This window comes from Piliocolobus tephrosceles, unplaced genomic scaffold (genome assembly GCF_002776525.5).
Source record: "Piliocolobus tephrosceles isolate RC106 unplaced genomic scaffold, ASM277652v3 unscaffolded_110, whole genome shotgun sequence".
Taxonomy (NCBI): domain Eukaryota; kingdom Metazoa; phylum Chordata; class Mammalia; order Primates; family Cercopithecidae; genus Piliocolobus; species Piliocolobus tephrosceles.
In genome coordinates, this window is record NW_022292088.1 from 1,198,977 (window position 1) to 1,218,746 (window position 19,770).

Sequence of the window (19,770 nt, forward strand, 5' to 3'; positions counted from 1 at the left end):
AAAAAAAAAAAAAAGCCCTTTCGGTACAATAGGAAAGGTACTTGTCTTTTGTATTGAATAAACTAAGAAAGAAACTCAATTTTATGATGGCAACATAAAAAATACAGTTTAAACAGAATTTTATGGTAATTTATCCATAAATATTTGCTGACCTTTTTCTGATTTAAGACGTAATTGCTATGTTAGTGTTTTGCCCTCTCAAAATATCAAAATAGCAAAAGATTTTTCCAGTCTTTTCAGGGTTCCTCATTATGCTGACATTTTGGTTGCCTTGGCTTTGTTGTCTTTTCTAGCCAAGAATAAATTTAAAATAAGGGCTGGGTTTTTGCTTCCATAGTGACTATGGGATCCAGGTGGGGCTGTTCTCATTCACGTTCACTGCACCCTTTTTCACCGAGTCCCCTCATTTTCTTTCTCTCCAGTGGCATGGCTGCTCTCTGATATTCGGCGTTGTAGATCATTTAAAACAACACTTGCTGACTGACCACACTAATCCCAACTTCCAGACTCTGAAATGTCGCTGGAAGAACTGCGATGCTTTCTTCACTGCTAGGAAAGGATCCAAACAGGTACATTAGTGGGACTTGAGGTTCGGCTGGGATTCAGTAGACTGCTCAGAGCAGGGGCTAGCAAACCTTTTTTGTTTTATTATCAAGAATTGCCATATATAGGGAGGGCTTACGGTTTTTCTTTTTATGATTCAGAGATTTGGGGGGTAGCTTAATGAAGTTTCAAATGAAGAATTAGGTCATTTTTGAGAAAGGGCCTAGAGAATGTTTTCAGATGTTTCAAATCCAGTAACTGAACCTAGAAATTTATTACAGTGCTCTTGTGCTGAGACAACAGCTCGCCTTTAAGTACACGCTTTCATGTAAGTTAGCGAAGTGCTGGCTCCTGACTGCCTTTCCCGTCTGGATCCTAGGTGGAATGGACCCCCGTGGCTTTCCTTGGCTTTGCCTTTCTCCTGTCTTACTATCGACTTCTCTCTCATGGGTCCTTTTCCCTTCATTCCTAGGATGCTGCAGGACATATTGAACGACACGCTGAAGATGACAGCAAAATTGATTCATGAAGTTGTTTGCCTCCCACGTTGGGAAGTCATTGGTTGAACTATTTTCACGTCAGCCCCCCACACAGGCCACTCTCTTCCCTTCCTTGGTGAAGCAAGGAAGCAGAAAGTGGTTACTAGCCAGGCCCCTAGCATGAGTCTGGGCAGCTCTATGGGATGATAGATTACTCTTTAAGTTCTTGCTGGAGGTTTTAAATAGATGTAGACAGATGTTAGGGAACCACACTCCTCTGGGACAGCATGGCATACAGTGATTTATGCTACTTGCGCTCTCCAGATGTTTACTAAAGATACAGATCCTAATTGGTGACCCAGTTTGACCCTAATCATATGTATATTTTATTGAGTTCAGTTTGCAATGTTTAGTTTATGTTCTTATGGTGGTTGAAACCTATAGTCAGGCTTTTAAGTACAAATTTGTTTAAGTGCTAGACTTTCGGGATCAGTTTTAATTTCTCCATTTGTAATAGCTGGGTATTTAAATTGGAAGCAAATAGTTTTCTTTCTTAACAATTATGTGCAGTGTGTGTCCCTGTTTTCTTGCTTCATAGATGGACAGAGCTGGCTTTAAGTGCTAAAGGACACAGATTTTTGACAAATAGCGGCTGCTCTGCTGACTATATTTTAGGAATTCAGAAAGCAAATCACATAGTGACAAGTCCTTACAACACCACTTCCTAGTAAACCTCTGTAAATGTGGACAGAAAGCTCAGTGTGAGGCAGTGCGTAGACCTAATGTCTACCTTTACGTTTGCTGTTGAACTGGGCATTACCTGCCACAGATCCTGTCAGGCTGTTGCAGCTGGAGGTGTACCTTTATCTTCCTTTCTAGCGTCTGACCCTGCAAGCCTAATGTCGGTTTGAACCCTTTTGGTTTGTTCAGTTGCCAGCCTCCATCTCTCCCGCTGTACGGCTGTGCCTAGACTGATGGCAGCCATCCAGTATTCCCCCGGGCTCATGGTGTTTTCCACCCCTCTGCAGCACCCAAGATGGTGGGGGAGAAGGGGTTAGAATAAAGCATCTGAATACGGTTTTTAGGACCTCAAGCAGACTTCCTAGAGACTTGTTTCTGAGACAGTTCTTTGCCTTCACATCCCTGCTAGGTGGGAAAGAAGAGTGGAGCAGAGATTCTGCCTGGCCACTGAGAACAGCCAAATTCACAAACCCTGAGTGGGGCTTTGTTTTTGGATTTTCTCCAGACTCATCAGTAAACCTGTAGAAGTGTTGCTTTCCAGCCTTTTGTTTCTGGATCCTCAAAACTCAGAAAGTGGCCAGGCGTGGTGGCTCATGCCTGTAATCCCAGCACTTTGGGAGGCCCAGGCAAGCAGATCACCTGAGGTTAGGAGTTGGAGACCAGCCTGGCCAACATGGCAAAACCCCATCTCTACTGAAAATACAAAAATTAGCTGGGCATGGTGGTGTGCACTTGTAATCCCAGCTGCTCAGGAGGCTGAGGCAGGAGAATCGCTTGAACCCGGGAGGCGGAGATTGTAGTGAGCCGAGATTGCGCCACTGCACTCCAGCCTGGGTGACAGAGTGAGACTCCGTCTCAAAAAAAAAAAAAAAACCTCAGAAAGCTTCTTCAGAGAGAGAAAATAAGGGGGAGGAGCCCAGGGCCACATACCAAGCTTTGGGACATGCTCTCTGGGATTGCAGAACATCCATGTCTGTCTTCGCCCCTATTAGTGCACACACATCTACTCACACGTCTTCCCTCAGGCTATCGGGCAGGGGTCTTCACCAGGGGGTTCATGGGTAGGCTTCAAGAGGGTCTGTGAACCCCCAGAAATTGTGTGTGAGACTGAGTATGTGTTCTTTTTTCCAGGAAAGGCTCCAGTGGTTCTTAGTGGATCCAAAAAATGTTAAGAATTAATCTAGAAGGCTGGGCTTGGTGGTTCACGCCTGTAATCCCAGCACTTTGGGAGGCCGAGGTGGGCGGATCACTCAAGGTCAGGCGTTTGAGACCAGCCTGGCCAACATGGTGAAACCCCGTCTCCACTAAAAATACAAAAATTAGCTGGGTGTGGTGGCGTGTGCCTGTAGTCTCAGCTACTTGGGAGGCTGAGACAGGAGAATCACTTGAACCTGGGAGGTAGAAGTTGCAGTGAGCCAAGATCCTACCACCGCACTCCAGCCTAGGCAACAGAGTGAAACTCCACTTCAAAAAAAAAAAAAGGTTAATCTAGGAGATAATGAATGGCCTAGAACTAGATAATAAATGCCCCCACAAGCTCTTGACTTCTGTCCTTAGGGAAAGCCATTTTGTTAACCACACTAGTGAGATTTATGTGATGCTTAATGGAGAACAGAGAAGATCTTGTTGCAAAAAATGTGTTAAATATTCGTGCTGTTTCTGTATGAGATTAAGAAGCTTTTCCTACCTCTTACCCCTGTTTCCTATAAGGATATCCAGAGAAGCCAAGCTGTTCTGTGTGTTTGGGAATGGTCGTTTCCCGGGAAGATGCATTTGGATCGATGACTAAACCTGGCCCTTTTCCCTGGGCTGTAGTGAAGCCACATTTTCACGCTGGCTGTGTGCTGAGAGAGCCTCGAATGCTCTGCGGCATAGTGCCCTTCTGCCCTGCCTGAGGATGTGTCGAAAAGATGACAGTGGAGGAGCCTTTGTGCAGCAGGAAGAGGCTAGGTGAGGTGTTGGGCAGTTGTGGGGAACTTCTGAGAGTATTACAGACAGGTAGAATCAGTAAGAACTCCGATTTGGACTTCGCGTTGGTGGAACTGTGTGCCTGTATCTGCCTGTGTGTGTGCAAGTGCGCAGGTTCCTTTGTGTGCATGTGTACGTGTGGGAACCTGTACTTGTCATAGTTTTCTTCATTTCACGAAGGCTTTTTTTGAAGCAGTGGCAGTAATAATGCCTTTGTTTCAAGAACACGTGAAATTCTTTTAACACCAGATTAGCGTATTACCCAAAATGAACCGTTCTAGCCCTCCGTTAAGAAATAAAGGGACCATAAGCATTTTGGCTGCTTATGGTTGTGTGTTACTACTTACAAGTGTCTTGAAAATTATGCAGAACTTTGCCTTCTTTTTTTAATGTCTTCCACAATGTCGTGACTGATGATAACCCTGTTTCCCCTCAGAGAAGAGCTGTGGCTCAGGGATCTTTGTTAACTCTGGCATTTAGTAGCTTTGTGAAGGAAGGAAACCATTAAGTGACCTGACAAAAACTGACTCATGTCTTTAAAGTAGTTGGAGCCACTTTTAGAATGTTATTCTTGGTTGGTTTTGCCTACTTCTAATGGCTTAAAGCCAAGAAAACCATAGTATAAATCCTTTTGTGTACCTATGCTAGTGTTAAAATGGCAGTTTGTTCTGATGAAGTATCAGTCACTTCAAGTTTTATGTGAAAGTTTTTAATTAGGTTAAAAATAATTTTGGCATACCTCTCTACTCAGTTTATAAAGCAATTCCACACAATGCAAACAAAACTCTAAGAGCAAAGGTTATCTTGACCTGATGTTACTTGAATTTGAGAGAAAGTCATTACTTACTACTACACTCCTGCTTTTGTGGGAAAAATTTTGTTCTTCCCCAGAAGAATTAACAGTTGAGTGTTCAGCTCCTGACTTACCTTTAATTTAGAGGCAATATTATTACTGTTTAAGTGATTATTTGCTTGCCGCAGGTTTTATTTTGTCTTTTTTCTGGTAGAGTATACAATGGACAACTTTAGTGATGAGGCATGTGGATGACTTGGTGGGAGTAGGTATATACTTAGTGGAATGGTGTATTTTATGGAAGAGAATTCACTGGAGGTGAGATTGAAGTATATTGTAAAGCGGGATTTGAACAGCACATATGCTCTGGTTTGCTCAAATAACTGCAGTTTATGCTTACTTCTCAATTTTGTTTCTGTTACCTAAACGGGAGCTTCTAGAATTATGAAGGCCATATCTGCCACATTTATAAAATAATGGTTTTATGCCTGCCCTCAAATCATCAGGTTCCTCGGGTTTAAGAGAAGCGGTCTCACAGACGGGAACAGAAGTTGTGGTGGAGGTGATTTGGGATAGACTGAGTTCCCTATGCAAGTGGATGTGAGCTCCTCATAGAAACCAGACCTACTGTGTTAGACAGGAACCTCTAACCTCACCTCCAAGCCCAAGTGTACAGCCCTGCGGGGTTACCTGGTGACTGAATTTCCCAGATTCACTCTAAACTCAAGGTAGTGACCCAAATAAACTGGGAGGGGAGCGTGTCAAGGAGGAAAAGCTGTTGAAAATCTTTCTCCTATTTAAGAGAAATATATGCCCTAGAGCTGCTCCAGCACCCTTGGTTTCTGACTTTTTTAGTATTGAATATGGATTACAAGAATGAAATCAGATGACTGCAAAAATGTTTATAAGCAAATAGCCTTCTTACATTTTGGTATAAAGCTGTGAACTTCGTAACTTTGTAAAGCAAGATATAAAGCAAATACAAGAGGAAAATAAAGTACTTTTACTAACTGACGGTTTACTTTCGTTACCTTGTCTGTGTATTCATGGTCAGCCCTTTCCACGCTGGCTTAGCGAGGAAGAAGGAAACTGGGTGGAAAGCACAGGATGCCGGTAGATATGCCACAGGCCATGGTCCAGGTAAGTTTAGCAAACTGCTGCGTTCAGGGTTTTGTCCACGGTCATACGACAGGCCAGTTAGTGAGCAGAGGAGCTAGGATAGCTCAGTCTCCGCTCCATTACATTCAGGTAACCGGCCCCTCCCGTTGTACATAACCCATTTATTCTTGATGTCTTTTACAGCAACAACTATTCCTCTGCCTTCCTTTTATGTCTTGGAAAGTATTTGAGCAATTCCTATGCTCAAGAAATAGCAATAGGCATGATTAAAGGGGGGGGGTTCAAGATTTTGTTTTTGTGTGTGTTTTTCATTGTTCTCTTCTAGGTCATAGGTGAGTGTAGGATTGGATGCTATGGCTGATATCTAAATGTGAGACAACAAAACACAAGGGGACCAGCCATACACATGCCTTTATTTAGATCAGTTTTTTCAAAATGCAGCCAAACTTACGAGTCAGACAGCCCAAAGTAACCAGCCCTATTCCACTGAGTTAGTTTACCCCACAGCAGGCCTCTCCTGAAATAACCAGGCAGAACCCAGTGCTGGTTTGGTTCCTGGCCCATGGTGGGAGAGCGTGAAGATGGTGGAGGGCTCTAGCACAAGGGGGTGCTGAGTGCCACCGGCAGGTGCCTCTGCAGACAGCCTAGAGCAAGCTAAGCAGGAGCACTCACTTCAGAACCAAAGCGGCTCGGACCAGAGGCAGGCACTTTCCTCCACACGGTAGAGAGACAAGGGTTTGCTCTTCCTACCTCATTGCTCTACTAAAGGGCCAGGCTAGGCATGACTGATCAGGAATGAGGAGGGGGTAAAATGGAGGAGGAACAGGACTGATGAGGTGCCTGGAGGACTGCAGGGGTGCAGCTGCTGGGTCCTTTGAGGTAAGTGGCTTTGGAAATAGAGGGCGAGATGGAAATCCTGAGTGATCCTGCATGGCTTTGGATGAGGCCAGCCTGGTTCAGGCATACATGGTGAGCTGCAGCCACTGAAAGAAGTCCCAAGATCAGAATGTAGATCAGAAAAGAGTGACCCCGCGCCCTGGGAATCTTACGGGGCAAGAGGAAAGAGAACAGTCCCAGTAGGTCAGACCTCCGGAAGATTTTCCAAGAAGCAGTGGCTTACTGTTTCCTTTCTCCTAGATCTTCCCTAAGAAGGTGCATGTTTTCCAGCGTCGAGTGACCGGGAACAGAGGTCCCTTTGGGCCTCAAGTGCGTGTGTCCTGTGAGCCCGCAGAGCCTCCCTCCACGTTCTGTTCCTATCCCCTCCCTCCACCACTGTGTGGCAATGAGCACACCGTGGGTCCAGTCTGCCTCGTTGACCCTCCACCTTGCGTTTTAATGTGCAGGAGGAATGTGCTGTGCCTATGCTTTACCTCCAGAACGTTGAGTTTGATGATACCGTCTCCATCCTTGTCAAATGCATGAAAAGCTCCTGTGAAAGAAGGCACAGGCCAGAGGCCAGTTACAGGTGCACTCTACCTGTACTACTGTAACTTCCCAAAGAGGACCATGTGCCCAGTGCTGTCCCTCATCAGCACAAAGATCTGCAGGCAGAGAATCACCAGCTTTGCCATCCCATTCTGGGCCTAAAGAGGGCTTTGGCCCTTGTTCCGCCTGGATGGGGCAGACTGGAGATTATCAGGTGAGATGCCTGTTGCCACAACTGCCCCTGCAAGAGAGCGGAGGGCAGCCCCTCTCCCCACTTACTGAACATGCCCTCCAGCCTGACGAAGCAGCAGATGAAACTGTCGAAGTCGATGTTCATGTGTTTGTCTGCGTACCGCATGGTAATGATGTCGTAGAGCTGGTTGTTGAGGCGGAATCCTGTGGAGGGGACCATGTTAAAGGGGAACATGGAGCTGGAGGCCTTGGGCCTGCCTTCTATTTTCCTTGCCTCTCGGCCACCCTGTGACCTGGGAAAGGAAAATGAGAAGCCCTTTCCCTCTCCTTTCTCTCGTGGGGCCCTAGTAGCCTAGTCCCCTCCCATTCCTGCTCCCACCACCTCGGGTCCACATCCCTCCCACCCCTTCCTTCTTAGCACCTGCGTCGTTGACTGCATTTCGCATCTCGTAGCTGTTAATGGTGCCAGACTGGTCTGTGTCATAGTGTTTGAAAATTTTCTGGCAATAGAAAATTTGAGGATCGAGGTCACACACTGAATCTCCAAATCAACCCCGTTCTTCACTCCCACACTTCATTTTCTCTTCCCACCTGCCAGGCCTTAATCTTGTTCCAGAGGTGGTGGAACTCTTGCAGGTTGAGCTTCCCAGAGCCATCTGTCTGGAGGAGGGAGGTCAGGGCTACACAGCACATAGCAAAATCCCCCTGGATTTGGACGGAGGGTCCAGAAGCCTCTGCCTGGGCTGTCCTAACCACTGCCCTGTTGTGGTATTTAACCCTCCCCTCCACTCCGCCACCAGTCAGAGATTGCACCTACTCTGTAACCCAGGGAGCCGATCTCCTAAGGGCCACTTTTGCTTGGGCAGGATCCCAGGCCGAAGAGAAGCACAGGGGTTAGGGCAGTTACAACCCAACGTCCTCCCCTTCAGCCTCTAGCAACCCCTTTCAGAGGAGTATCCAAGATGTTCTGAATCAGGTTCTGAATTAAGTGTTTTCCTGGGCACAAATTAGGGCCCTTTGCCTGACTGGGCACCCTGTATGGTGCCTTGGCGCCCGTGGGCTGATGACAGAGGGTCGGGAAGGGGCGGCAGGAAGGATACATCCATGAGGGCAATCATGCTACGGCAGGACTCCAGTGTGAACCCGTGTGTCTTCAGGTCCTTGTCTGGGGGGATGGAGAAGAGTGAGGAGGTGCTTTGAGACAATGGGACTTCCCACCCACCCCCCACATTTGGTTTGAGCAACTCACGTTTGTTCACGACTGTGTTAAGGACCTTCTTGAGCTCATCTGCACAGATTTCCATGTCCTGAGGAGGAAGGGAGAGGAGGGTCATGGTTCAGGAGTACAGCAGCTCCTGGCGCGGATGCTTTGCAAAACAATTCCAGCTGGCCGTGTTTGTGAAATCCCTGTCGGTGCTATTATGTCATGGGAAGCTAGGACTTTTCTGAGGAAGACAGGGGCCAGATACTGCACCCCAGCTATCAGGACCACCGTGGGCAGAGCAAAAAGGCCTCTGAGCCCACCAGTGGATGTGGCTGGCAGTCCAAAACTCAAGGACTTGTGGATTTGTGTGCTACACACATTCCCTGGCTCCACCGAAGTCCAAAATGACCCTACCAAACAATAACAAAATAATTGGTAATCTGAGCAGTTAATCCAGGAGAGAAGCAGCACCTGTGGGCGTCCTGGGCTTGGAGGCACTCACGTCTCCTGCTATCTGCTTGAAAATGTTCCGGAATTGTCGCTGTTCCTCACTTTCCCGGTCAGAGCTGCCAGGCTGTGGCTGTGGGGGACAAAGGAAAACTGGTTCACAGGGGTCAGAGGTGCACAGGCCTGAGGGGCAAGCTCCTCTGGGCCAAGGGAGCCAAGTGCCTAAAACGGCCGGAGGTGACAGCAGGAGCTGGGGACAGGGGCAAATGCAGAACGGTGAGCTGGAGTGAGATGCATCGAGGCCTCAGTGACACCTCACTCCACACCTCTCCAGCCCTGACGCCCCCAGCCAAAGGAGATGTGGCGGCCATGCAGACACAGACAGCCTCCTCCCCACCACCCCAGTCCCCACCTGCAAGAGCTGCCTCCGCCATCCCAGGCCTGACCATTCCAAACACAGGTGCCCGCAGGTCAAAGAAGGTCTGACTATTGTGATTCCTCCAGCCACCCTGTCATCAAGGCCAAGTCCTCAGAGAACCTCCCCTAGGCCCCAACGCAGGAGGCCCTGGAGAGAAGAGGGGCCCCGATTGGTCTGGAGACTTTTGCCTCTAAGGCTCACCTCCACTAAGCACCCCACTCCAATCTAACACCCTCCCGTGAGCTCTAGAAAACGCCATTTCTTATGTCAGCCCCACTTTGTGCTCCCATTCTTTATACTCCTATTGTAAAATGCTCAAGGACACCAGGAGACAGGAGTTGTACCTCTGCTCTCAAGCTGGTTCTGTCTCAGCCCTTGCCTCCCCTTGTCTCTGTCCTGGCTGGATCTACTCTCAAACTGGTTCTGTCTCAGCCCTTGCCTCCCCTTCTGTCTGTCCTGGCTGGTTCTGTCTCAGCCTTTGCCTCCCCTTCTCTCTGTCCGGGCTGGTTCTGTCTCAGCCTTTGCCTCCCCTTCTCTCTGTCCTGGCTGGATCAGCTCCATGGGAGGTTCAGCCTGCCAGTCCACTCCTAGAATGGAACCCCCATCCTGGGATATTCACCCAAGCAGCAGCCCGGATTTTAGGGGAACTTGCTGAGAGAAAAGGTCAGTGGGACAAATGCAAACCTCTAGATGTTCAAGACAACCCCCTGGGAAGCCTCCAGCCCATGTATCCCAAGCGCACAGGAAGCCCCTGTAGTGCGCTGACCGCCCCACCCATGCCACGTGCTCAGACACCTGTGGGGACTGCTCTTGCTTATCAGGGCTTGTTTTGCCTTTGCCCTCCTCTGACTCCTGGTCCACACCCAGCTCCTTGTTGCTGTTTGCTCTGTCCGACACGAAGATGATGGGCTGGAGAGAGGAGGGAAGGAGGGAGCGGGCGGGAAGGAAGTGAGGATTACAGTCTGAACAGGCACACTGAGGCAGCCTCTCTCTTGGAGCAGCTTTATCCAGTGAGAAGAGGAAAAGAACAGGCGGGAGCTCTTCAACCTCGGTTCAAGCTCGATCTCTGCCACTGACAAGCCGTGTGACTTCAGTTCTTTATCTTTCATACCCACTCCATCCCTCCTCATGGTGGAGTACTGAGCTCAGCATGTGAAATGCTAAGAATGCTAAAAGCAGCGTGATCTAGTGCAGTGATTGTCAAGTATTTTGTGGACTTTTTTTTTTTCCAGATGGAAACACTGTTCAAATTAAATTTCCTGCAGAAACACCGTGTATATAAAGTCACTGAAAAACAGAGCTGCTCTGATTAATGAGAACAGAGCTCTTTGCCCTCAGCACCCCACATCACCATGGCAGCTACTGAGGCACCTCCAAGGAACCTCTAGGACTCTGCAAAGTACAGACTGAAAAAGGACACGGATTAGCGGCATGGTCAGTGGGTGAGCCATCAGAACACTGGGCCGGAATCCCAGCCCTGCCCCTCATATAAGAAAGCTCCTCTCTGGCCTCAGTTTACTCATCCTTTACTAGTAAAACCTGCTTTCCCTCCTCATAGGGCTCTTGTGGGGATCAAATGAGATACGGAATGCAAAGTCATACTGCAAAACCATTTAAGATACTACACAAACAAGGGATATTTTCAAGACATGCTCGTGCAAGTGATGAGGATATGAAAAGGGTCGAGAGCGGCTGCTGCATGGTGCCAACACTGGTGGGTGCGGTGCACCTGTAGGGAAAGCCCAGGGAAGGCAAGGCTGTGGGGATTGAGGCTGCCATGAAGAGAACAACGGGGCAGGCAGAGCCTCTCAGCAGAAAAGCAGCCCGCCCGGGCTCAGGCGTCACTGCCCTTCCACGCAGCTCATCTAGCACAGCTCAAGCAGATAGACCCATGGAAACGGCTCCCCAGCTTTGGCTCCCAGCAGGCTCCAGAGGCCCTGGCTTGCTCTGCCTTAAGCAAAGTGTCTTGCTCAAGCAGCTGAAGCTTGTGGGGATCCCAGAGCAAATGGAGGTCACAGTCTAAGGGGATGTGCAGGATGGATATGATGTGGCCATGGAGCATCCCTGCCAGGCACACACCAGCAGGCCTGAGTGTGGGTCTGGACAATGCAGGCCTTGAAGCGTAGGGGCCTGGCAGCAGAGGCAGAGGGCAAGAAACACAGGTGTTGGAGTCAACAGACGTGGTTTCCAGTTCCCTTTTCCCCACTTATTAGTTCTGTTCTTTGGGCAAGTTCACTTCTTTGAGTCTATCTCACCTGTGAAAGGGGAAAAATAACAGCACCCTACTTTGTAGATACTGTTATAATTGGGGGAAAAAAACACAAAAAGAGAGTCTGACCCCAAGCACAGTGCCTGGAATGTGGTAGTGCCTGATGAGTGTCAGCTCTGGTCTGGGCCAGCACCAGGACCCGGAGGTCCCCTGTGATGGATCCATCACCACCAGGCACCACCAGAAAGGCTAGCACCAAATCTGATGGTGTATGATGGCCTCTTGTGGTTCAGGACACAGACTCTGGACCCAGACTGCCTGGCTCTAAGTACTGGCCCTGCCACTCCCTGGCTGTGTGGCCTTGGCCAAGTTAGTCAATCTGTCTGTACCTTTTCTCCCTCTGAAAATGGGGATAGGGCTGTTGTGAGGATGGAATGAATCATGGAAATCACCTAGAAGAGTGCTTGGCACGTAGCCTCCCCCCAGCACATCTCCGCTGTCACTGCTGCACTCAGCCCAGCAGGAGCTCAGGGAAGGAGGGGGAGGAAGAGGCAACTCTGGTGCATGCATGCATATGAGCTCCAACACGCATGCACACACACGCATGCACACACATGCATGAGTACACACACTTCGTGCTCTCTACCCACACACCTACCTTGGTTTTTTTCTTTCTCTGCACAAGAAAAGGAAACAGTAAATGCAGAATAAGTGAAAAGCAAGTTGCCAGAATGGCCAGTGGCTTTGCGCTTCCCTGTATGCTGATCTTTAGCTTGGGGGTGAGGCTCCAGGGTCCAGAAATCTGAGTCACATGGAGCCAAAAAAGGGCATGGAGGGTGAAGGGAGAAAAGAATTCTTTCTCCTCCATGTCCAGACACCAGTGACTACTCTGCCTTTGTTTTTGTAATTTACTCTTACTGCATATGGCAAGGAAAAGGATCTTCTGGCTAAGGTTTTCTTTCTTCCTTTTTTTTTAAAAATGAAATTGGTGGCCAGGTGCGGTGGCTCATGCCTGTAATCCCAGCACTTTGGGAGGCCGAGGTGGGTGGATTACCTGAGGTCAGGAGTTCAGGACCAGCCTGACCAACATAGTGAAACCCCGTCTCAACTAAAAAATACACAAATTAGCTAGGCGTGGTGGTGGGCACCTGTAATCTCAGCTACTCAGGAGGCTGAGGCAGGAGAATTGCTTGAACCCGGGAGGCGGAGGTTGCAGTGAGCCGAGATCGCGCCACTGCACTCCAGCCTGGGCGACAAGAGCGAAAGTCTATCTCAAAATAAATAAATAAATAAATAGAAATAATAATAAAAATGAAATTGGTTACTAAAACACCAAAAACATGGCTCACTCAAACTGACCTGACAATGGATTTTGATTTATAGAATATTTTTTAAAAATCTTCGAGCAAACATTTACCATAGGGAGATTTTCTCTGGTAAAATCAGCAGCTCTGGCAGGCTGCCTGGGCCTGTCATCCCTGTGGCAACTATTAGCTGAGCCGAGGGCCGCTGCTCCCTGTGTCTTCCAGATTGCCCACGGCCCCAACATTCCTGTTGACCCTCCACACTGGAGCCAAATGTCAGGTGAGAACTGCAGACAACTGTGTCAGTGCAGGGACATCAAAACCCCTGCACCTGCCTCCTCTACTCAGGTGACGTGCCAGCTCCCGTAAGCTTTTGAGTTTGCAGGTCCTGATCAATACTGTACACCAATGACCAGCATCCAGATGACCAGAACAGACCCCCCACACCTACCACTAAAACCAATTGCCTGTGGTCATTCAGAAGGCACTCGGAGACCTGGCTCAGGGTCAGGATTATGACCATGACTCACTGCCCAGAAGACAGGTCAGAGGGCATCTGTCCTCCCACTGACCTACGCCATCCCCACAGACGGCCAACTGACCACAGCCCAAAGCCCAAGGCAGTCACAAGACTCAGCACAGAAAGCCCAACACACAGCACTCTGTGCTTCAGACTTTGGGCTTCTCAGTGCCTGGGGCTGGCCTCAGCGTGGAGTCGGAGAGTCTGAATGTGAGTCCAACCCTGCCACTTACTGAGCTCTGTGAACTCAGAGCAGTCATTCAACCCCATTGAGCCCCTACTTCCTTTCTTGAACACCAGGGATTATAACCCCGTCTACCTCTCAGAAACCTTGCAAGTATTGCGATAACACATGTGAAAAGTACCTTGTGAAGTGTGAACTGTGAAAAGCACCTCTGTTTGAGCGCCCATGCTGTGCCAGACACTTCACGTACATCATCTCATGGACGAAACCTCACAAAAGGCTTGCGAGGCACATTATTATCCCCATTTTACAGAGCAGGGAACTGAGTGACAGCGACTATAGAAATTGTCCGGGTCACCCCACTGGTAGGTGGAGGATCCAGGTGTCAACACCAGGTCCGCACCAGCTTACTTTCTTTTCTCTATGTGTGAAATCCAATGTTATCCAGTCTCAGAATCCAGTGTTTGCTGCAGCTCTTATCCCTTCCTGTGGTCTTGTTCCCTCCCTCTGATTGTTCAAATTGCTTCTCCCTTCCAGGACCCCCTTCCATACTTCCCAGCCCCTGAACTGCCTCGATGGCCCCCGGTGCATAAGGCCCATTACTTCCGGCCATGCCAAGCAGGATTTGCAGTGCCATGGAGGGACGCTCAGCACTGCCCAGAGTCCCATTCCCTCTGCCACTGCCCACTCTCCCTGCACCATCCGCCCCCTGCATGGTCAGAGCACAGTACCCTCTGGACTTTGCACACAGAAGATCTAAACCACTCACCACTGGCCGATCCACGGAGATTGTATTTTCAACTTCCCTGTGAGGAACGCAGACATGTGGGTCTCAGCGTCACCAGAAGCAAGCAGGAAGCCCGCGGAGGGTTTGCTCTGGTGCACGGCTTCCCACGGCCAAGCCAGGACCAGCCTCTAGAGAACCCCTGGAACTAACACCCCCAACCCCAGGAACCAGCCCATGTCAGCACCATCCCCAACAGCCAAGCCCAGGCACGCAGGTTCTTGTTGGCATTGCTCAGAGCCCCCCCATGGCCTGCCACCTACCCATGTACCTGGTGCATCTTGCAAGGACAGAGATCAGAGTGGCAGGGGCTATGAGTTCGTCTGTGGTGACCAGGGACAGGATGTGGCTTTCCTGGCCATGCTAACCTAACATTTCAAGCATCCTCAACACCTCCTATCCCTCTTCCCTACTTTATTTTTGCTCTATATCGCCTCTCCAAATCTAACATGCTACATATATTTTTCCTATCCATTATTGTCTCATGTTAGAATATTAAGCTCCACGAAGGCAGGGATTTATTTCTGCTTACTTCAGTACTCTATCCCTAGTGCCTAGGAGAGTGTGTGGAACATAGTAGGTGCTCAATAAATATCTGCAGAATGGATGAGTGAGTGAATGGGGGTAATGTGGCCAGTGGCTCAGGAGCAGAAGACGTTCAGCTGGTCAACATGTCCCAGGACAGCTGGAGGAGACGTGTCTAGCTGCCTCACGCCTTCAATCTCTAGAGTGGGCCATGTGAGCTTTTAGAAACAGGTGGGAAAGCTGGGCGGGCACTCACTCGGAGAGGTTCCTCTTTTCAGAGAAGACCCGGAGGATGAATTCCCCCTCCTGGTGGGGCTCGTAGGTGGAGGGCACGATGACATACTCGCTGGGAGGCAGGCGGAAGCGCTGGGACACCTCCCGCATGTTGATGTAGGTTTTGCTCCTGGCCTTGGAGGCGTTGTACAGGAAGAAGTCCTTCTGCAGGTGCTGCTTGTTCCCATGCATCTGAGAGATGGGAGAGCCCATGGGACATGAGCCCCTCGGGAGGGAGGCCCTGTCCTGCCACAGCCACCTCCAAGGGTCCCTTCCCGACTCCCTGGTCACCCATGTCACAGTCTCAACCTCTCTACTTCAGACTCCCAACGCTTAAATAGCCTCCCTACCTCACTTCCTTTTCTGTTGTGATTCACAGTGAATGGCAACTGTGCCACCCCCACACTCACGGACACTTACCAGAACAGCTGCTCCTCAGCTCCGAAGCCCCTCAGGCTGGAAGGACCCCCAAGAAGGCCTAGAGGACTTGGCTGGGTTCTGGGGGAAGTGATTACTCCATCCCAAGAGGGCAGCCACCCTCAGAACGCGTCTGTGTGACTGTGTGTGTGGCTGTGAGCATGGAGGGTGCGTGTGCAAAGGTGCATGATGTGCAGTGTCTGGTGCGAGGGGGAAAGTACACATCTGGGGTGGTAGTCATGGGTCATGCAATGCCCCGAGGCACCTGCTCTGCAGTGGAATTAACGCGGGCAAGGCCCTCTCCTATCACAGTCCTGCCCACAAACCCCACCAGGAAGCTTCTCGACGAGCCACAGACAGACTCGGGGCCCCCTGGGTAGTGCTGCACACAACTGTTGGCCGCTGCTGCTGCTATACCTCTTTGGGAACCTTGAGGAGAAACAGAAAGGAAGATGCTTCAGATCTGAATGAGGATGAGGAGCCTGCGGAAGGGAATGCCAGCAACTGCAGCCCGCATGTGGAAGCCTGATCCCCAGGCACCTGTCCTGCCAGGCCCACCCCACTGCTGCTCCAATGCCCCCCTGGTATTTTTTGCTTATTACAAACACAAGTGGGCCTGACACCAGGAGTTCTGGGGGTCACTGAGTATCGAGGAAGCCAGAGGACCCCTCTAGAAGCCCCTGGAAGTGTCCTCGCTGGGGAAATATGTTTCCCGGGCTGAAGCCGATCGGGACTGCACACCTCGTAGATGGCGAAGCCGATGGTGAAGAGATTGGCCCCTAGCTTCCGGTCCTTGCGCCGGTTCTTCTGCATCAGCGCCACCAGGAAACTGCAAATCACCTCCGAGTCGTCAGGGTCATCGTCCTCCTCCAGGAGCTTCAGACGGTACTGAGGGTTGGTCCAGAAAGTATCTGCGCCCCCAGAAAGGAAACATGCATTCAGAGCTGCCTCTCAGAGGGCAGGAAGGAGATGAGACAGACTATTTATTTCTATGCCCTGCATCTAGGTGCTTAGAAAATATCAATAGAAAACACGATTCAGGCATTTGTCTATTTGGAGGGGGAGCGAGGTGCTACCTTTACACAGATAGAGCTGTACTGACTGGATGTGTGGCTCTTCCTTCCTCTCTGAGCTTTCATTCTCAGTCTTTGCTGACGATTTTGTTTTCCTTACCTGCACCTTAAACGCTGTTGGTGTCTGGAATCTGGTCTCGGCCTCTTCTCCTCTTACCTCACCCTTCCTGCCTCCCTAGGCAATCTTTCTTACTTCTGCTTTTTAACTGCCCCCTACACACTCATGATGCCTGAGCCATATATCCCAGCCTCAATCTCTCTCACCGTTTTTTTTTTTTTTTTTTTTGAGACACAGTCTGGCTCTGTTGCCCAGGCTGGAGTGCAGTGGCACGATCTCGGCTTACTGCAGCCTCTGCCTCCTGGGTTCAAGCGATTCTTCTGACCCAGCCTCCCAAGTAGCAGGGATTATAGGCGCCCGCCACCATCCCCGGTTAATTTTTGTATTTTTAGTAGAGACGGGGTTTCACCGTGTTAGCCAAGCTGGTCTTGAGCTCCTGACCACAGGTGATCTGCCTGCCTCCACCTCCCAAAGTGCTAGGATTACAGGCATGAGCCACCGTGACTAGTCTTTTTTTTTTTTTTTTTGAGTTCTTATCATATCACCAAGTGCCATATAATATGCGCATCCAATACTCTATTACAAATCTTCACTGGGATACTCTACAGGAACCTCAACCTTTCCTTGTCCCAAGCTAAATTCCTTTCCCTATAACCCCACAATCAACTCCACCAAAAACAACACGCTGATATTTTTCTCTTGTCTTTTTTTATTTTTGTTGAGGCAGGGTCTTACTCTGTCACCCAGGCAGGAGTGCAGTGGCACGATCATGGTTCATTGCAGCCTCAACCTCCCGAGCTCAAGCAATCCTCCTGCCTCATTTTTTAACTTTTTTGTAAAGATGAGATCTCGCTATGTTGCCTGTGCTGGTCTTGAACTCCTGGGCTCAAGTGATCCTCCTGCCTCTGCCTCCCAAAGTGCTGGGATTATAGGTGTGAGCCACCCGCCTGGTCTTCTTGTGTGTCTTATGTTGTAATGTTGTCAGGTCCTCAACTGGGAATCTTGACATCATTCTTTATTCTTCCTTCCATACATCACCCAATACGCTCTCCCTAAATCTGCTCTCTCCCCTCCATCTCTGCTGCTACTGACTTGGTCTAGGTTTTCATCATCTCTGACTGAAACTATTGCAGCAGCTGCTAACTTGGTTCTCCAATACTGCCCTTACTGTTACTGACACAGTACTCACAGTCCCCGACTTAGGATGGTTCAGCTACAATTTTTTAACTTTACAATGTGAAAGTGATGCACATTCAGTAGAAACTGGATTTCGAGTACTCATACAACCATTCTGTTTTTCACTTTTAGCGCAGTATTAAGTAAGTTACATGAGATATTCAACATTTTATTGTAAAATAGGCTTTGTGTTAGATGATTTTGCCCAACTTTAGGCTAAGGTCAGTGTTCCGAGCCTGTTTAAGGTGGGCCAGGCTAAGCTATGACGTTCGGTGGGTTAGGCATATTAAATGCACTTTCGACTCAGGGTGTTTTCAAAGATAGACGGGTTTATCTAGACAAAACCTCATTGTAAGTCAAGCAGCATCTGCATCGTTCCCACAGTTTCCTGCTTCAAAGTCACTACCAGCTCCCTACTGCAAACTTCTCAGCATGGTGGTTTCCTTCTCAGTAAAATAGGGAGGGTTTAATAAGACAGTGGACATCTGGAACAGAGAGACTTCGTAAGCGCTCGTTAGGCTTCTTCTGCCTGGAACGTGTTCTGCTTGGACCCTCCCCCCATCAAGAGCATCTCTCACCTGGGAAGTTGCGGCAGCCTCCGGCCGAGCAACCCCGCACCCAGCGGCCCTCGTTCACAGACACTGTCCAGGTCTGAAGCTTGTCAGACTGCAGAGCGTCGGCCGTGAGGTTGCAGATCTCCAACTTTGTGAAATGGTAGATGAAATCCTCATAGGACATCCTGAGAGGTTGGAAGAAAAGAGAGACCCAAACGGGAAAAGGTGAGGAGGGCTGGGAGTGGAAGACCCCAGGGCTAACACAGCACAATAATAAAACAGTCACAGGAACTTGGCCAGGGTCCCAGAGGAGCCTCTGTTTCCTTTTCAGGGCAAACGCTGTCACTTTTGATGCATCTACTCCAAACCACCATCTTTCCTAACAATGATTCAAAAATGAGCCAGGCCCTGAAAGACAAATGTCACATGCTCTCATATGTGAAAGCTAAAACAAAGCTAAAATAAAGCCACAGTGTCAGACATTAAATATGTTGATAGAAAAATTCTTATTTTCCCAAAAGGAACTAAGAAAAAGAGAACAATTTTTTTTTTTCCTAACATACTGGCCACAAGCCATGTTTCTCATTTTCTTTATTTTTTTTTTGTTTTTATTTTTTAGATATGGTGTCTCATGATGTTATTCCAGCTATACTTGAACTCCTCGGCTCAAGCGATCCTCCCACCTCAGCGTCCCAAGTAGCTGGGACTATGGCATATGCCGCCATACCCGGCTTGCATCTCGTTTTCTAAGCGACTGCTCTTAGCTACTGCTTAAGCTTTATTATAATCATTGATTTGGAAAACTCAAATTTCCTAGTAATGAGAAAAAGCTCTGCTACAAATTTGCCTGTTGGTTTATGTCCAAACTTATGTTCTACATATACCTCTTCAAGCTGAAAAATATGAAGGAATCTGAAGAAAAGGAAACTAAAATACTCAAACTGCCATGAGGCTTTGCTTTCATATCGTATGAGGAATGTGATTTCCAACTCTAACACAACTCTCTTAATACATACACCTAAAGCTTTCTGCACCTCTTATCGGTTGTAGTTGGAATACAAATAACATGGTTATAAAAATTAGAAACCCATAAAACCCATTTTCATTTTTGTTCCTATCCATTCATTCTTCATTTACATACTTTTCCTTTTTAAAACACTGACGTATAACTTATGAACAATAAGGTGCAGAAATCTTAAAAAACAATGACTCCAACTCATGCATCTTGATGGGTGAGCTCATTCCGTGCCAGGTGCACGGAAAAGAGAGATTGTTTGGGAAAGAACAGACAAGCAAACAATTTTAAGGGTGATGAGCATCATAAATTAATCCCAGTCCTGGGGGAACTTAGGGGGCTCTCCTTA

General features: G+C 48.8%; 2 protein-coding genes and 1 long non-coding RNA gene across 16 annotated transcripts in view; 2 read left to right on the forward strand and 1 right to left on the reverse strand.

The window, feature by feature from the left end:
• The window catches only part of LOC113219507 (zinc finger protein 106), an 84,295-nt gene extending 78,757 nt beyond the window's left edge, over nucleotides 1–5,538 (forward strand). For 5 of the 7 annotated variants that reach the window (XM_023195999.1, XM_026447911.1, XM_023195997.1 and 2 more), the window contains 2 exons: nucleotides 423–569; nucleotides 1,016–5,538. In XM_023195999.1, coding sequence (XP_023051767.1) covers nucleotides 423–569; nucleotides 1,016–1,072 — 204 coding nt within the window. In that variant the 3' untranslated portion in view covers nucleotides 1,073–5,538. The other 2 variants (XR_002727331.1, XM_026447912.2) reach the window with 2 other exon arrangements.
• A 497-nt stretch (nucleotides 5,539–6,035) lies between these two features.
• LOC113219500 (calpain-3-like) overlaps nucleotides 6,036–19,770 on the reverse strand; it is a 51,288-nt gene continuing 37,553 nt past the window's right edge. Inside the window, exons 10-23 of one of the 7 annotated variants that reach the window (XM_026447914.1) lie at nucleotides 18,431–18,591; nucleotides 16,287–16,456; nucleotides 15,963–15,974; nucleotides 15,112–15,320; nucleotides 14,316–14,352; nucleotides 10,125–10,238; nucleotides 8,967–9,044; nucleotides 8,510–8,567; nucleotides 8,361–8,425; nucleotides 7,852–7,920; nucleotides 7,682–7,760; nucleotides 7,348–7,464; nucleotides 7,014–7,072; nucleotides 6,036–6,626 (exon numbers count right to left, since the gene is read on the reverse strand). In XM_026447914.1, coding sequence (XP_026303699.1) covers nucleotides 6,600–6,626; nucleotides 7,014–7,072; nucleotides 7,348–7,464; nucleotides 7,682–7,760; nucleotides 7,852–7,920; nucleotides 8,361–8,425; nucleotides 8,510–8,567; nucleotides 8,967–9,044; nucleotides 10,125–10,238; nucleotides 14,316–14,352; nucleotides 15,112–15,320; nucleotides 15,963–15,974; nucleotides 16,287–16,456; nucleotides 18,431–18,591 — 1,255 coding nt within the window. In that variant the 3' untranslated portion in view covers nucleotides 6,036–6,599. Of the gene's footprint in view, nucleotides 6,627–7,013; nucleotides 7,073–7,347; nucleotides 7,465–7,681; nucleotides 7,761–7,851; nucleotides 7,921–8,360; nucleotides 8,426–8,509; nucleotides 8,568–8,935; nucleotides 9,045–10,124; nucleotides 10,239–14,315; nucleotides 14,353–14,593; nucleotides 14,616–15,111; nucleotides 15,940–15,962; nucleotides 15,975–16,286; nucleotides 16,457–18,430; nucleotides 18,592–19,770 lie in introns of those variants that run through there. The other 6 variants (XM_023196006.1, XM_026447916.1, XM_026447917.1 and 3 more) reach the window with 6 other exon arrangements.
• LOC113219861 lies at nucleotides 15,922–19,215 on the forward strand. 2 transcript variants are annotated; one of them, XR_003306842.2, is made up of 3 exons: nucleotides 15,922–16,430; nucleotides 18,237–18,631; nucleotides 19,026–19,215. It is a non-coding gene; the product is annotated as an uncharacterized LOC113219861 (long non-coding RNA). The 2 variants fall into 2 exon arrangements; XR_003306841.1 differs by lacking the exon at nucleotides 15,922–16,430 and having other exon boundaries at nucleotides 17,520–18,631.